The sequence below is a fragment of the Aricia agestis genome, chromosome 3, assembly GCF_905147365.1.
Source record: "Aricia agestis chromosome 3, ilAriAges1.1, whole genome shotgun sequence".
NCBI lineage: Eukaryota > Metazoa > Arthropoda > Insecta > Lepidoptera > Lycaenidae > Aricia > Aricia agestis.
Genome location: NC_056408.1, coordinates 3088763 through 3104862, shown reverse-complemented (window position 1 = coordinate 3104862; position 16100 = coordinate 3088763). Strand labels below are relative to the sequence as shown.

Sequence of the window (16100 nt, the reverse complement as noted above, 5' to 3'; positions counted from 1 at the left end):
TTATGAAACAAATTATATTCACCTCAAATTAACACGTTTAGTTTCAAACTGCAAAAACAGGTTTAAACTTTTTTAGCTTGCTTTAGCTTGGCGCGCGCGCACTATCGTGGCGTCGCGTCGGTAGACTCGGTAGTCAATAGTAATTATACTTAACTCATACCAAAAAAAAAATAGGTAGACCAGAAGTAACTTGTCATTAAATTAAAATATTTTTAACTTTTTCTTAAACTATATGTATTTGAAACAAGGTAATAATAAAATTTTAAGGCAAAACAGGATTTTACTAAAAACAAGATTTTATGTCATTAGTTTAAGATATATTTTTTTTAAATTGCTCTAGATATGATTCAAGGTAATAATTTCTTCATTGGATGAAATGTTTCATTGTGTTAAATAAACTTACAGTTTGAAATAAGTATTTCATTGCATTAGAGCAATAAAATTTGAACTTCTTAGGTTAATTTTACTTATTCTTCAATTATTTTTTTTTTCCTTGATTGTAAAATTGCAACAAGAAAATATTTTTTTCATTTCGAGACTGCCATTATTTAAAGATGAATAAACATTACTTGTATTAACACAATTTTCCTTAAAATAACTTAATATGTCAAGAAAACTATTTTTCTTGATTCGAGAAATCCTTTTTATCTGTGTATTCCTTCTTAAAAGGCCGGCAACGCACCTGCAGCTCTTCTGATGCTGCGAGTGTCCATGGGCGACGGAAGTTGCTTTCCATCAGGTGACCTCTTTGCTCGTATGCCCCCTTATTTCATAAAAAAAAAAAAAAAACTAGGAAACGAGCCTCTAAATTGTAAGTAATTGCTGCAGATTCTAGATATCTGATATACGAAGAATACTGTCGTGCGCCCTCCAATTATCCGTTCTTGATCCTATATCTCCCCTGTATTAAGGCAGAATCGGAACTTAAGGCACCTCATTCGGTTGAAAAAATAACTGTTTAAAGTTTAATATGCATAACTGTTTAATATGCAAAATGGTGTAATTCGTCATCCTTTTGCAAATAAACGGGAAGTGCGTTTCTATTTCGTACCTCTTTGTTTTTACTATTATTAATTATTAAAATAAATAATAAATACAATAACAGTGGTAGATAACGCTTACGGCAGTTTCTTAATCAACACGACGTTTACAGTGACACTTCAACCCTAACTCATGTTGCCTCCCACAACCAAATACCTTGTATTACTTCAAACTCTCTGACGTGGTTTAATATTTCATACTCTAATATTCTTAAAGGTATTGATGTTAATAAAGGTGCAGGTAGCGATGGTATTCCGCCTATTTTCATCAAATCTTGTGCAAAAAATCTCTCCCTTCCTCTACTTCTAATCTTTAACATTTATATACGTGGGAGAGCCATGCTTCGGCACGAATGGGCCGGCTCGACCGGATAAATACCACGTTCTCACAGAAAACCGGCGTGAAACAGCGCTTGCGCTGTGTTTCGCCGAGTGAGTGAGTTTACCGGAGGCCCAATCCCCTAACCCCTACCCTATTCCCTTCCCTACCCTCAACTATTCCCTTCCCTTCCCTTCCCTATCCTCCCCTATTACCCTATTCCCTCTTAAAAGGCCGGCAACGCACTTGCAGCTCTTCTGATGCTGCGAGTGTCCATGGACGACGGAAGTTGCTTTCCATCAGGTGACCCGTTTGCTCGTTTGCCCCCTTATTTCATAATAAAAAAAAAACGCTTCTTTATGCAGTGGTCTCTTTCCTAATGTATGGAAGCAAGCTCTCGTAATACCTTTACACAAATCTGGTGACAGACATGACATAAAAAACTACTGGCCAATTTCTATACTACCCACATTTGGAATGATTTTTGAAAAACTTATTTATCCTACCCTACTTTGGCATGTAAAGTCCTTTATTTCGGTAAACCAGCATGGTTTTGTTAATACTAGATCCACGACCACGAACATGATCGCTTTTATTGACGAACTTATGGAATCTATAGATGGCCAAAACTACGTAGACGTAATTTATGCAGGTTTTAGTAAGGCCTTTGACAAAGTTTCACATCTTATTCTCTTGCACAAGTTGGAATCGTTTGGCCTTGCTAGTATGATGTTGTCGTGGTTCAAGTCATATTTAACTGGTAGAATATCTTTCGTCGTTGTTAAAGGTTTTACGTCTTTACCCTTTCCTGCATTATCAGGGGTTCCTCAAGGCTCCAGGTTAGGTCCCTTACTATTTAATATTTTCATAAATGATATAGCTACATGTTTTATTTACTCTGATTTTTTGTTATACGCAGATGACCTTAAAATAATAAAATTAATTAATAAACAACAGGACTGTTTGGAACTTCAAAGCGATTTAAATAGATTAGCAGTTTGGTGTCAGAAAAATCAAATGCTTCTAAACGTTAATAAATGCTTTCACATGCGATTCTCGCTTAAGCACAATAATTCTGCAGTCTCGTATCAAATCAACAACAATCAACTAAAGCAAGTTCAAGAGATCAGAGATCTCGGAATTATACTAGATTCCAAATTACAATTTAATAAACACATTGACCACATCGTTTGTCATAGCTTAAAAATGTTAGGTTTTATTAAACGAAACTGCACATCCTTCAAAAATCCGCTTACCACTATAGTACTTTATAATGCCTTGGTACGGAGCAAGCTTGAATACTGCAGTCCGGTTTGGAACCCACACTATGCCATCTACTCAAACCGTCTCGAGAGGGTCCAAAAACGTTTTCTGTTATATCTCACCCACAAACATGGTTTAGTCAAAAAACTTCCTTATTACACCGATAGGTTAAAATATTATCATCTTACTTCACTCTTAGACCGCCGTAAATACTTAGAACTAATTTTTCTACACAAACTTCTGATTGGTGCTACGGACAATACTAGATTGCTGAGCAAAATAGCTATAAATATTCCTACAAGACTACCCCGAAAAATAAATACAAACCTTTACACGTAAAGCTTGCCAGAACAAACCTGGGTCACTATGCACCACTCAGAAGATTGTGTAGAGCTTACAATGCTATATCCAACTATCCCGACATCTGTATATTCTCTGATAAGCTTAATTATTTTAAGAGAAATCTTAAACACTATTTTAATAAATATCCCTCGGTCAAGTAAAGTTGAAACTACTAACTATAATGATTATATAATTAACTACTTGGTGTACAGTTGAAATTTTAATTTTTGTGATATTAGTATTAGTTTCATTTCAAGGTTTTATTTGTTTAAAAAAACAAGATATCTTTTTTGTTACACACATATTTTTATCGTTATCATTTATCACCATATTCACTACATCTCATCTCGTCTAATTTTTGTCGCATACGCACGCTGTACTTCACCTGTCATTAGAACTCATTTTATCTGTAAACAAATTTTATATACAAAAAATGTCACAAATGCTGTTCTGTTGGTGAGTCTATAAAAATAAATAAATAAATAAACACTACCAGCGCCATCTAGCGTCAGTACTAACAAATAATTTTCTTCAATTTCTAAAAGATGGCGTTATAACAATGTTTTTACAACTTTCAAACAATTTCAAACGCACGATTCTTCTCAGCTTATCTTATTTTTATAAGTTAATATAAGAAAATCTATTTAACGCGTAATAAGCAACCCAATTCCAATTACTGATTGCACCTTTGCTTTATGTAAACTTCATAAAGACTTTGGAATATTTAAAAACTTAACTATTGTAACTGTATGTTTTATTTACTTACATGTTTAGTTACGAGGCACTTTGTTATTCCCGACGTGTCGGCTATTTCCCAGCTAAAGTTACTGTCGACCACTCTTAGTGATATTTAACGACTAGGTACTTGTAATTTGATCAAGATTTTGACATAAACTTAAGACTTTTTATGATATTAAGTATATATATTTTATGATATACTCTTTATTAAATTTTACCAGTGTCATCAAGTTTCTTAGGCCGGTTTTTCTCGCCGGGTTAGTTACCGAACCGGTGGTAGGCCTCATGTAGACGTTTTAAAAGTGTTAATTTTTTATTTATTTGAAATAAAAAGATTTTTTATTTTCATTTCCAAGGTACTAACACTACCTCTCATTCCAGGGAGCTCCACCTGCACAACAACTACCTGCGGGTGCTGCCTTATGACCTCGGCAAGCTGTTCCACCTGCAGCTGCTGGGGCTGCAGGGCAACCCGCTCAGCAAGGAGATGCTGTCGATATACAACGACAGCAACGGCACAGCGAAGCTGCTCTCGTACCTGCTCGACAATTTACAAGGTAGGTGTAAATTTAAGGACAATCCATGTGATTTGTATTTGGGGTGACAACTTACGATTTCGATGCAGGTGATTTATTTCATTGAAATTCCTTGTTTACAGGATTCATTGTTGTGTTATTATAATTTATGAAAATAGTACCTTGATCTCTCGAAAGTCATCTGTGTAATGTGTTCCACCGTGCACTTGTGTATAAGCACAAACTTGGGCACTGTATTATAAATAAATTTATAACGTTTTTCGTGTAACAAAAGAATTATAAAGATAATAGATTTTTTAAATAAATATAAAAGTGAAAACTGTTTATGCAAAGAACCCAATAGGTGGCGCTATTATGTAATAAACAGAAGATTAAACTTTTAAATGTATGTTACCCGTGATACCTTGTTGAATCGTACCGAACTATTCTTGAGAGCGAGAGGTCCGCCCAAGCACCGCCATGAACCTAACCTAAGCCAAACCATTTTTTTTAAGAGAGGAAATGCATTACGCATCCCCCGCTCCTTCGGGGGAAGGGGCAGGGGTATGTCGGACTCCCTCCGCAATGTTCGTGTCCCCTCGTTGTTCGTGGCGGCCGAAAAGGAAGATCTTCCGACCGAGCGAGATAGCATGCTCGGTCGGGCCGAAGCCCACTGACGTCATTTCAGACGTTGTATATATCTTGCCGTTCTCCGAAACTTCGATAGCGCGATGCAGGAATGTTAGGCGAATTGTGGGTACCGCCACACCCTCATCAACGCTACACGCGGAGGAGCGAGATCGCTACGCATTCTACCGCGTCCTCCGCAGCGCTTGTCGCATCCGGCATCTCTACAGCTGCAGCAGCCTTTGCCTCCGCCTGTCTGCACCGAGAGGCTCCCCGGGTATCGGGGGAGCTTTTCTCCTCGGGGCCTATGTTTTGTGTGCGGTGATCCCCCGATCAACAGCCCACATGCCTATTGCCTAGGCTTCACTCGCCCCGGCCTTATCTACTCCAGGCCGCTTACGCGACCGAGCCTTCGAGGGCTGCGCTTGTTCCTCGTGCGGGGCGACTTGCTGGCTGCTGTGATGCAGCCGTTAGTCCCCAGCACGTGGTTGCTCTCTTTGCCGAGCTCGACGCAGAGAAAGCATCTGGGCTCCTTCCTCCTGGGGACTGGCAGTTCGGTGTCAAGACATCGGTAGCGCCGCGTTGCCCTCGCGGCCAGCAGAACGGCCAGCAGCACCACCTTCGTCATGACCCAACCTACCTGCAGCCGCCCAGAAGCCATCAGCTTCTTGTCAGCAGCCATCAGCTTCTTGGCAGCAGCCGTGGAGACGTGGAGCCGCAAACTCGACCGGATGTCGGTGGCCGGGCAACCGCCTTCTTTTGCCGCCGCCTTGATGACATCGGCGGCGGTCGCTGCATCATCCATGCCGGAGACGAGCAATTCGGCTCTTTTGACAGGGCGGCCGATTCTAACGACGTCCCTGTCAAGGACATCTCTCATCCTGTTGGCGAGGGCGTCCGCCTTGTGCTGGGCGTCTTCCCCGGTCGCTTCGAGTATCCGGGTGCTCGTCCTCGCTAGCCGGAATCAAACCTTGTTTCTGTGGTAGATTCCTACCTCTTCAAGGTAGATGAAGATAATTAAAAAGGTCGAATTTCGACCATTGGGATTGGGCCATCTCTAGTTATCATCATTATTTTATATTTATCAAGGATATTTCCTAAATTAATAAACTTAGATTGTATTTTCAAAAATGTTAACATACCTAACCTTGAGACGATGTTGCCATGGAATTTTAATACCACTTACCGTTTTATTACCTAAGTAATTGCTAATTTGAAATTAACAACGACCATGCAACATCCTTCCTATAACACTCTGATTCAACTTATAAAAATCCTAAATACATTACCATTAGCCATAGCCATCGTATTTCTAATTCAACAAAGTAATTCATGTAAATTGAAAAAATATTTATCTAGAAAAGTACATAATATATATTATTTCATATTATTTAAAAGCACATTTATTATTTTTCCAGTGATCATGAAGTACGTTGAACTAGCGGTTACAATTTTTGTAGCTGGCTTTTGTGCCTTAAAAAAGATGAGAAAACCTATCTATTTATAGGTTTAGCATTTAGGTTTACGAATGTCTATCTAGAGCTGAGAGATTTTTAGATTTTGAAAGATTTTAGCATAAACGCTCAGGCGGCAACGATCAACAAAATAAACTTTTTATGCCTGAAACTCTTTGTATCTAATTTAATAAAATACCTTAATTCATGTTTGTACTTATGCAGAGTTTTTAATACAATAAACAAGGTATATCTAATAAGACAATTTGAACGGGACTTAACGCGACTTATTCAAGCAGTAATGCTACTACGAATACATCCTTTTTTTTTAGTGACCACGGCCGTTGCAACCCGGCCGAAAAAGAAAAAATCGAGAAAAAGTATGTATTCGTAGTAGCATGACTACTTGAATAAGTCGCGTTAAGTCCCGATTAAAAAGTTTTGATTATAAAGACAATTTGCATTTGATAATTTCCAAAGCGAAGTTAGAAATCATAAACGTCTGGAAAATGACTTAGTCGCGAACTGTCATATTTCTTGCGATGTCTTATATTACCTATATCAAATCCCACATATTCGCTATTTAACTTCTTCATCGAAACTATGTCGAAAGCGAGCAAGCTTAGTTTCTTTTCATATCGTCTTTTTCTAATGATAAAAATAAACGGAAGACGGAAGTAGAGGAAAGTGTTCACAATCGATAAGTAGCTGGAGGCGAGTCGCCCGCGCTTACACCGCTCAATACAAGTGACACTCGAGAACAATATCCACAAAATACAACAGCCTTGATTTTCACCGATGCTAAAAGCGCGCTCACACCGTCCGATACGATATCTGTGGTCGATGCGATTTGGGCACGGTACAGGGCCCGTACCACGAAACAGTTTTGAGACTCAAACAATCGTACGAGAATGTTGCGTCCTACACTAACAAACGTGAAATGACGTTGTTAGAGCAGGACGTGGCATTCTCGTCCGATTGTTTGAGTCTCAAAACTGTTTCGTGGTACGGGCCCTGTATCTGGGAAAAAATGCACAATGCACATGTTTGAACATAGTTTGGTAATAGGGTTGAATATATGTATTATGTAATTAATATGTTGCTGCTAATAAAATAAGCTCTAAAAATTTTAATAACCCATTAAAGCCGACAATACTACTTTGTTTACTATTTTATCTATTTTTATTTTTTTATGCGTGTTATTTTTGGACGTCTAGTTACTAGTACGATAATAGCGTTTATTCTTTAAAAATGATAGATGTATGAAAAACAATTATAACAGGATGACCATTCTGTGGGAACTGTAATATTTACTTACTGTCTTTGAGCAAAATGTAGGTACTATCAGAGAAGTTGATTCTTAGGCAGATGGCGGACCTAAGTAATTTGGTCGCGTCAAGTCAAACTTATATGACCGATCACAGCTAACATTGAATTGACATAAGCCGCCCAAACGACGTAGGTCTGTCAGCTGCCTAGAAATCAATTTCCTCGGGTATGCATACCTATTTCTCACTCAATTAATTACATATATTATTTTTCATATCGCTTTCTTATATTTTACTTTATCCGATATCGCATCGCATCATGTAAGAACGCACTAACGGAACGAAACAATCAATTATCCAAACGTCTTCCCACACTTTCTAGCTCCATTGTGCGGAGCGAGACAATCATATCGTTCATTGTCGCTGCATCTGGTATAATCACGACATTATTTTTATTAAATAACCGGGATTCGGCACTTTCATTTGCGACCTACGATTCGGAGACAGAAGCGATTGAGGTCGCCTCAATCCGACAATAAACTTTGACATTTCAAGTACAGTTGGTAGGCCTTTTGGGAATCGATGTTTTCCATGAATCTGTTTTACTATTAGTTATAAATTATAATGGTACTGAATTAGGTTTGGAAATCATTATATTTTAAGTGCTAGCTGACCCGGCACACATTATTTTGCCGTATAAATTATTCCTAGTATCAATATAAAAAGTCGATAAAAACCTATTCTCAGGCCTAACTCCTAAAGAATACAGTACCTACAATCTACATACAAAATTTCATTAAAATCGGTTGAGCCGTTTTGGAGGCGTTCGCGCACAAACACCGTGACATGAGAATTTTATATATTATTATAATACACTCTAGTGCATGTATTAAGTCAATTTAGGTAGCTTTTCCACCGACTAATATATTTTTCTTATGCCTAAAAAAATCATAGGATCAAAGTTCTCTGTTTTCTTGAACTCGTGGTCTGACGGTACAATACTAGAAGTAGTCAAGTTAGAAATCAAGTTTCATGTCTTGAATCTCGTACTGTATGCAAATGAGACCGGATAACGATAGAAATCCACCGTCTCGACGATATTTCCCTCGCCTAACCTATACTCACGTCCCTTGCATCGGTATAGAAATCTCAAGTGGCGGATACTGAAGAAATTGTATGCCCTGTATCTAATAAACAATGTTCATAAGTTCATAATGTTAAACCAGTTTCAGATGAACTGCATATTTAGGGTGGGTTGCACCAACTAACTTTAACTATAACTTTAACTTTAACAAAATGTCAAATGAACTGTCAAATCCCTAGTAAAAGTCCATAATGGACGCCATATTTGACGTTACCTTAACCTTAACTATAACTACGCCTCTGGTGCAACCCGCCCTTAGTTAAATCTATTGATTGCCCTATGATGGCATGACCTCACATTCGCTGTCAATAAATTTTAAATTAATTAATTATGGCAATTTTTTTTACTCTCTGAGTGCGCCGGTTAGTATAGAACGTACTTAGAAACTATCGGAAAAATAAATACTTACTGATAATATCTACTACGATTTCAGTATGATAGGCGATAAGACTAATATTTAAATGCTAACGTTTCATAGATAATAGGAATCGCGTATATCGTGTGCATAGAATTAAGATTAATCAAGAGCTGCACTGTACTGTACTGAAATGGTTATTCAATATTCCCTCGCATGCGTCGACTTTCTAGCTAGCGATATTCTAATCATGCAATAAAAGCATGAATAAAATGATAATCTCCGGCGGGCGGGCGCTACCGGTCGCGCGGGGAAAGTGTTCGAAAGTAAAGCCGGAACCGACCGCGACCGCGGTGACGTCACGATTGCGAAACTGTTGCGAAACAACATTTCGTGATGTTGCATGATGCGTCGTGTGATATCCTTTCATATGGGATCTCCTAAACATCCCAAATACGGTATTATGTCGTATCGTATTGTATGATGCATCTTCGTGTTATGTCCTTGGATATGGAATACTGCTGATTGTTATACTAAGAGGCATCCCTATTCCCTAATATATCGTATCGTATCGTGTGATGATGTCCTTGGATATTAGATGTTCTTAGATAATAATAAATATCGTTCAATGTAAATAATAAACAAATTAATCGTATCTTTCAAGTAGATTTTTGGCACTTATCATAATAAGGATTTCTAATGCATGCATAATAAAAACTAAAATCAAAGTCTAACAAAGAGAAGAGACAATATAATTTGATTGATGGCCCTTGAAAACTTTTGGTAGTAGGTAATAACTTATTATTAGCAAGTAATATAGAGTTAGCAGTCGTACTCAGACCTTCTGAAACTTCAATGTCAAATGTAACAAAAAACACCGAGCCCAAAGTCGAATATCTATTCCTGAGCGGTGCGTTTTATCAAAACGACTTAGGTTTATTGCGTTTTGGTCATTATTCGGTCACATTTTAGTGGCATGGTCGTAACGCGCCGAAGGGCGGAGTGTTTCTGCCGACCTTGATCCTAAAGGTCGGACTGAAGGTCGGGATACACCCCCTTTGTTGAATCAGCGAGCGCTATACTGCAACTGTGTGCGTTTCGCTTTATATTATCTGTTCCACTCGGGGTTTCTACGACAATGATTCTTTTGTCATCCCAATAAAGGTTCTTTCAGGAGTAAAATATCTCGAAACAGATCGTTTGCGATTCGAGACCCAACGCTTTGCTATTTCTATTCGAATCTGTTAGCTCTTTAGTTGAAAATGTTTTGCGAAATTCATCTGATAAACGGAGTCACTTTCGTAACCGATTTGAATTTAATGTCTATTTAAAAGTAGTTCTCAAATACAATAGAAGCAATTTATTATTGAACTTTATAGGTCGTCTTCGAAGGTAGTACTGAATGTATTTTTCGACCTTGTCTGATCTTCAAACTTTTTCACAAACTGAAACAATTATAAATTAAGATAACGAATTTGCATTTTTTACATCGTCCCTTGATTATCCGTAAAGGTGACCTCTCTGATATTAATCTTTACGATAATAACCTTCGATAAACAGCATTCAAACAATGTCTTCGGAATGTGCTGGAACACCCTTTTCATTTTCGTAAAAATATGCAAGTTTAACAAGCTATTACAGTCTGAAATCTAAACCGGATTGACTATCATTAGTCATTACATCCATACTAATATTATAAATGCGAAAGTCTGTCAGTCTATTACCTCTTCACACCCACACCGCTTAACCGTTTTACTGAAATTAGTTTTAAGGAAATACTTTGAGTCCTGGGAAAGGACATAGGATACCTTTTATCCCGGAAGATATGTCTTTTTTATTTAGACAATTTGGGGACGTCTATGTGCTGATCGGCCATATCCTTTTAGTAAAATTTATTCCCGTGTGAAATACGAATTTTGGCGCAACGGAGTTGCGGGCGTAATCTAGTTTTTATGACGCAAAGCTGTGCCATCAGACGAAATTATCGAAGCCTAAATAATGGAATCTCGCTAGCTAGTAGCTAATGGCTAATGATCTTATCGACCTTTTGTTAGGAACGATGACAACTAAATCTTTCTCTACATCTATCTAGGCCAGCCTTTCCCATTTATTTTATCTGGATGCATTTTAAATTGAAACAAAGGGGGCGCTAAAACATAATTATTAATTTGTTCTCCAAGTGGGCAGTAGACAAAATACGTTTGGGAACCTCTGATCTAGGCATTATTCCTTTTTGCGGCTGAAGGCGAACCGCAGGTGGTTTTAGTGAGTAAGAGTCTCACATACCCTCGGGGTGCTTCAGCTAACTGAGGCACATCCCCAACCCGGGGCACCCATGATGGGTTTCCCCTGCGCAAAAAAAAAGGCATTATTGTCGGTCCACATCTTTCTTTTATACTAGACTTATTTGTAGCAAACGCAAAAATCAAGTGTTTATTCCTTTTCAAGGTTATTCTGGTTCTTTCCAAGTTTCCTTGCTATATATGTATTATTATAATAACTAGAGATCGCCCAATGGTCGAAATTCGACCTTACTTGCAACAACATTAGGACTACTGCCTATCTTAATATATATATTTCTTGTGTGCGTGTGTATGTGACTGAACTCCTCCTAAACGACTGGACCAATTTTGATGAAATTTTTTGTGTGTGTTCGTGGAGATTCGAGAATGGTTTAGATTTACAGTTTGGTCTACTGGAAAATGTTTTTTCAATTAATTTCTTATTTATAAGGAGTTGTTGATTTTGGAATGTTTTACATTAGATCCGGCGGACGGCGCTATCATCGCATTCAATATTATTCTATTTCAATTTTAGTTTGTCCTGACAGATGGTGCTACGATTAATTTGAAAAAAAAAATTGTTATTCAATTCATGTGCTGATTAAAATATTAAATAAATAACACATAGGCTACAATTTTAACCGACTTTCAAAATGGGGGAGGTGTTATGTTCGTTTTCTTATATTCAACGATTACTCCGCCGTTTGTTAACCGATTTTCAAAATTTTTCTTTTGGTATATAGGGTATCATCCCAATTTGGTATTATATTCAGAAAAGTGGTGATCTGATGAAGGATCCATAAGTAATCGAGGGAACTCCTCAAAACTTATAGGGAAACATATGGTGACTTCGGTTTCGTGAGAAGTATTCTAAGCATATGCTACCAACAAGTAAGATTTTGCACCGAGATATACCTGGTATACCGTGGTTCGGAAGGTGCTGAGAGAATTCCTGATTCTTTATAGATACAAGTTTGGGAGTTTCGGCGTTGTTTTAAGAACAGAAAGCATATGCTACTATGCAAATTACATTCTTCATCATCATCATCATCATCATCACTACCATATTATACCATTTCATAGTCTTTTAGATCGAGACTCGAGTTTGTCAAGCGATAATTAAAAAAAATCTATATCTACCTAATATTATAAACCTGAAGAGTATGTTTGCTTGAACGCGTCAATCTCAGAAACTACAGGTCCGATTTAAAAACTTATCTCAGTGTTAGATAGATCATTTATCGAGTAAGACTCATCATTTATCGAGAAGGTTATATTATATTATTACTCTAAGACTAATACGACAGAAGAAACTCAGGAAAATGTGGGAAAAACGGGGGAAATATTTTTTATGGGAAAATGTAGCTACGGATTCTGTAAAATTTCTAATTTACGCGGGCGAAGCCGCGCGGGACATCTAGTATTTTGTAAAAAATATTGACTTCATCATACTTTTTTTCAATTCTTGTCTCTGGGACTCAGCTGATCTCAGACTGGCCGTTTAAACATTGTCTAATAGTATCTAAAATTAAATAAAAAAAAAACAATAATCCATTTTCAATTTGTCAACTTGTTGTAAACAGACTTCAACCATAAATAAAAGAGTATAATTCGTATGTATAGGCTTATGGATGCACTACTAACTGTGCGAAATTTCATGCACCTACGTTTCCCCATTTTTCGTAAAAAAGGTTACAAAGTTTTTCTCTCACGTATTAATATATAGATAATTATAATAATATTATAATAATATCTTGATTATGTTACATACTATAATTGTACTACTTACTAATGGATATAAGAGATAATCTCTCTCAACTATGAACTAAAAATCTATGTATTAATACGTGAGAAAAAAACTTTGTAACCCTTTTTACGAAAAATGGGGAAACGTAGGTGCATGAAATTTCGCACAGTTATAGTTTATATGGTGAAGGAGTGCATCGAGCTAATATTATTTTAAAATTATGCTTTTATCATATATATTTTCAACAAATAAAACGTTACACACACTACGACACTACTACTAGGAAAAATGACAAATTTTTGAGTGACAAGCCTATACATACGAATTATACTCTTATTTATGGTTTAAGTCTGCTGACAACAAGTTGACATTGAACTAAAAATGGATTTTTGTTTTTTTTTTATATTTAATTTTAGATACTTTTAGACAATGCTTAAACGGACAGTCTGAGATGGATATCATAGAAAAAACTACGATGAAGCCAATCTTTTTTACAAAATATAGGTTATAGGTAGTAGTACTGTCGTTGCAAGTAAGGTCGAATTTCGACCATTGGGCGATCTCTAGTACATTTAAAATGGTATGCACAGTAAGGTATTCGCAATCAAATCCATACCACATAGCAATGAAAATAATTTACTTTTTTTAAATAATAACATCCTGCATGATTGAAGTCGGACTAGTCGGAGCTATTGAAATATTTCTCCATGTGGTGATGTGGGGGCGTGAGGCGTTAAGGCCGTAGATCTGTTTTTAATGACACTAAAGACGGTCGTAGAGGCTATCTTGGTATTTACGGTCGAATAAGTTACAAATTACAATTGGCCGGGGCCGGAGAGCTCCTAATATTGCCAACTTGAGGTTCGACACAACGTACTTTATGGCGTCGTAAAGTTAGCCCGTACCGTCACTAAATATAATTCAGCATTAAGCAGGTACTTTATTTCTAATGGTCTGCTATGCTGTATTATGCATTTTACGAAAATCTCCCATAAGTCCTTTTGTTAAATTCTTTTCTAGCTTTAGGCCCAATTTCACCAACGTTTGTTAGTGTTAACAGCTTGTTAAAATATCATGTCTTCTCTTTCATTCGTATGAAAAACGAAAGAATTACGTGATACTAATCCGAGCGTTAACTTTAACAGTCAATTTAACAAGCGGTTAACACTAACAGACGTTGGTGAAATTGGGGCTAAGTTGTCTACTTTGTACTGATTTTCTCGGTAGCTTTATGTTACACTAGCTGTTGCCCGCGACTTCGTCCGCGTCAGCAAAACGTGATAAAAAAAGAAAATGAAAAAGAGAACAATTTTCCCCTTCCTTACCCAAATAGTACTGGGATCTTGTTAAGTAGTTGATCTAATCAACTTTTCATGAACCTAAAGTTGTAGATTTAAGATTGTCGAACATGTCCACTGAAAAACTTTAAAATAATATAGTATGTTTATTGTTTCCTCAACTTATCCAAGTAGACCTAACTGTGAAGTTTTGGTCTAATTTTTAATTATATGTTGCTCTTTTGCGATAGGTGTTTATGTATTTACTTACAATTTGGTCTATTTGGTGGTTGAATGTATGTAGTGAAAGTAGGATTATCTTGAGTCTTGCGCAAAATTCTTATTATCTAACCTAACGGGGCGTAATTATGGGCAATAAAAAAATGTAATCCATTCGTTTCCCGAACAGGATATATCAAGTTTTATATTTGTTGCTTATCCTTCGTGCACTTTACGAGGCGACGTATAACCGTAATGTTTAATGGCTCCTGCTATTATTTGTGAACATACTTCCGAGCTAGATAAACGTGTTTACAGGAAAATTGTGTCTCAACCTCTCGACCGTTATCCCCGTTCCCTGCGACCCAGATACTCGTAATGGTTCTATTATTCAGTGTTAGCGAGATAAATAGAACGCCGAGTAAAAATACGACACGACGAGGTGTGAAACCGAGAGAAAACGTGGAACCGGTAACCGTGTGGCGCCCAACTTCTACACGGAAACGATCGATTAATAAAAACGTGTTGGATGCTAACACATTAATGCCCTCTTCGGCAGGCATCAACAAACACGATGATCGGTTATGACTAATGATGATATCGATGATAGTAATGTTAGTGGTGACACACCTAATGGTATGCTCGTAGTGAATATAGTCGTATGCACGATTTGATACGTAGAGTTGCGAGTTTTTGTTTAAATGGATCATGTACAACAATAAGAAGAATAAGTTACGAAAATGTGCATAAAAAGAGAACGAGCATGGCAAGCGTGGTGCGGCGCGAGTGAAAGTGTGGCTGCGGGCGTCAATCAAAGTCACATTAGCGCCGCAAGCGCAGCATTGTCGCCCGCACGTAATTACCTATTCCAAAACCATTACAGCTTAAGAACACTGTTTATTTAGCGACCATTCTAAAGCGTTTGGAAATGCAACTCGATACTGAAAGCAGAAAAGTAACAAATTAAATAAGGAGTACAAAACAAGAGTAAAAATGCATTCGCATATTGAGTCAAAATTGCATATTCTTGCCACAATCTAGTTACAATTTGCCAGCAGAGTTTTGATGCTCAGAACTTTAGATATAGAAAACATGTTGGCTTAACGAGACTTCTTTTTTGTGGATGTTTGCTTAGAAAATATTATTCAGTTGTTATTTCTAAAAGCAATTTGTGAGTTGCAAGTTGCCGTTGAAAGTGTGTGATAATAATGATAATTGATGCGCAAATATGATTTAGCAAATTTCAAAAGCTACTGTTTTGCGGTCACGAGGAACGTTCGGTGAAATTACTCTTAAGTTTTGTGTGACTAGATAATTATTCAAAACAAAAATTGGTCAAATGTGAAAGGTATTAAAAATATTTTGCAATTAATCTTGAAACTTGCAATTAAAAACTTGACGCTTTCCGGTTTGTAATTATTATTATTTATGATAACTCGAATCGTCGAGTTTTAATGAAAATCTCTATGAAGCGAGACTCTTTGACGATTAAAATAAAATTGAAAAGTAA

The 16100-nt window shown here is 37.0% G+C and overlaps 1 protein-coding gene across 1 annotated transcript in view; it reads left to right on the top strand.

The window, feature by feature from the left end:
• The window catches only part of LOC121725710 (CCR4-NOT transcription complex subunit 6-like), a 192914-nt gene that overhangs the window by 18437 nt on the left and 158377 nt on the right, over positions 1–16100 (top strand). The window contains exon 4 of the mRNA XM_042112772.1: positions 4084–4259. Within this exon, the coding sequence (XP_041968706.1) occupies positions 4084–4259 (176 nt within the window). The remainder of the gene's footprint in view (positions 1–4083; positions 4260–16100) is intronic.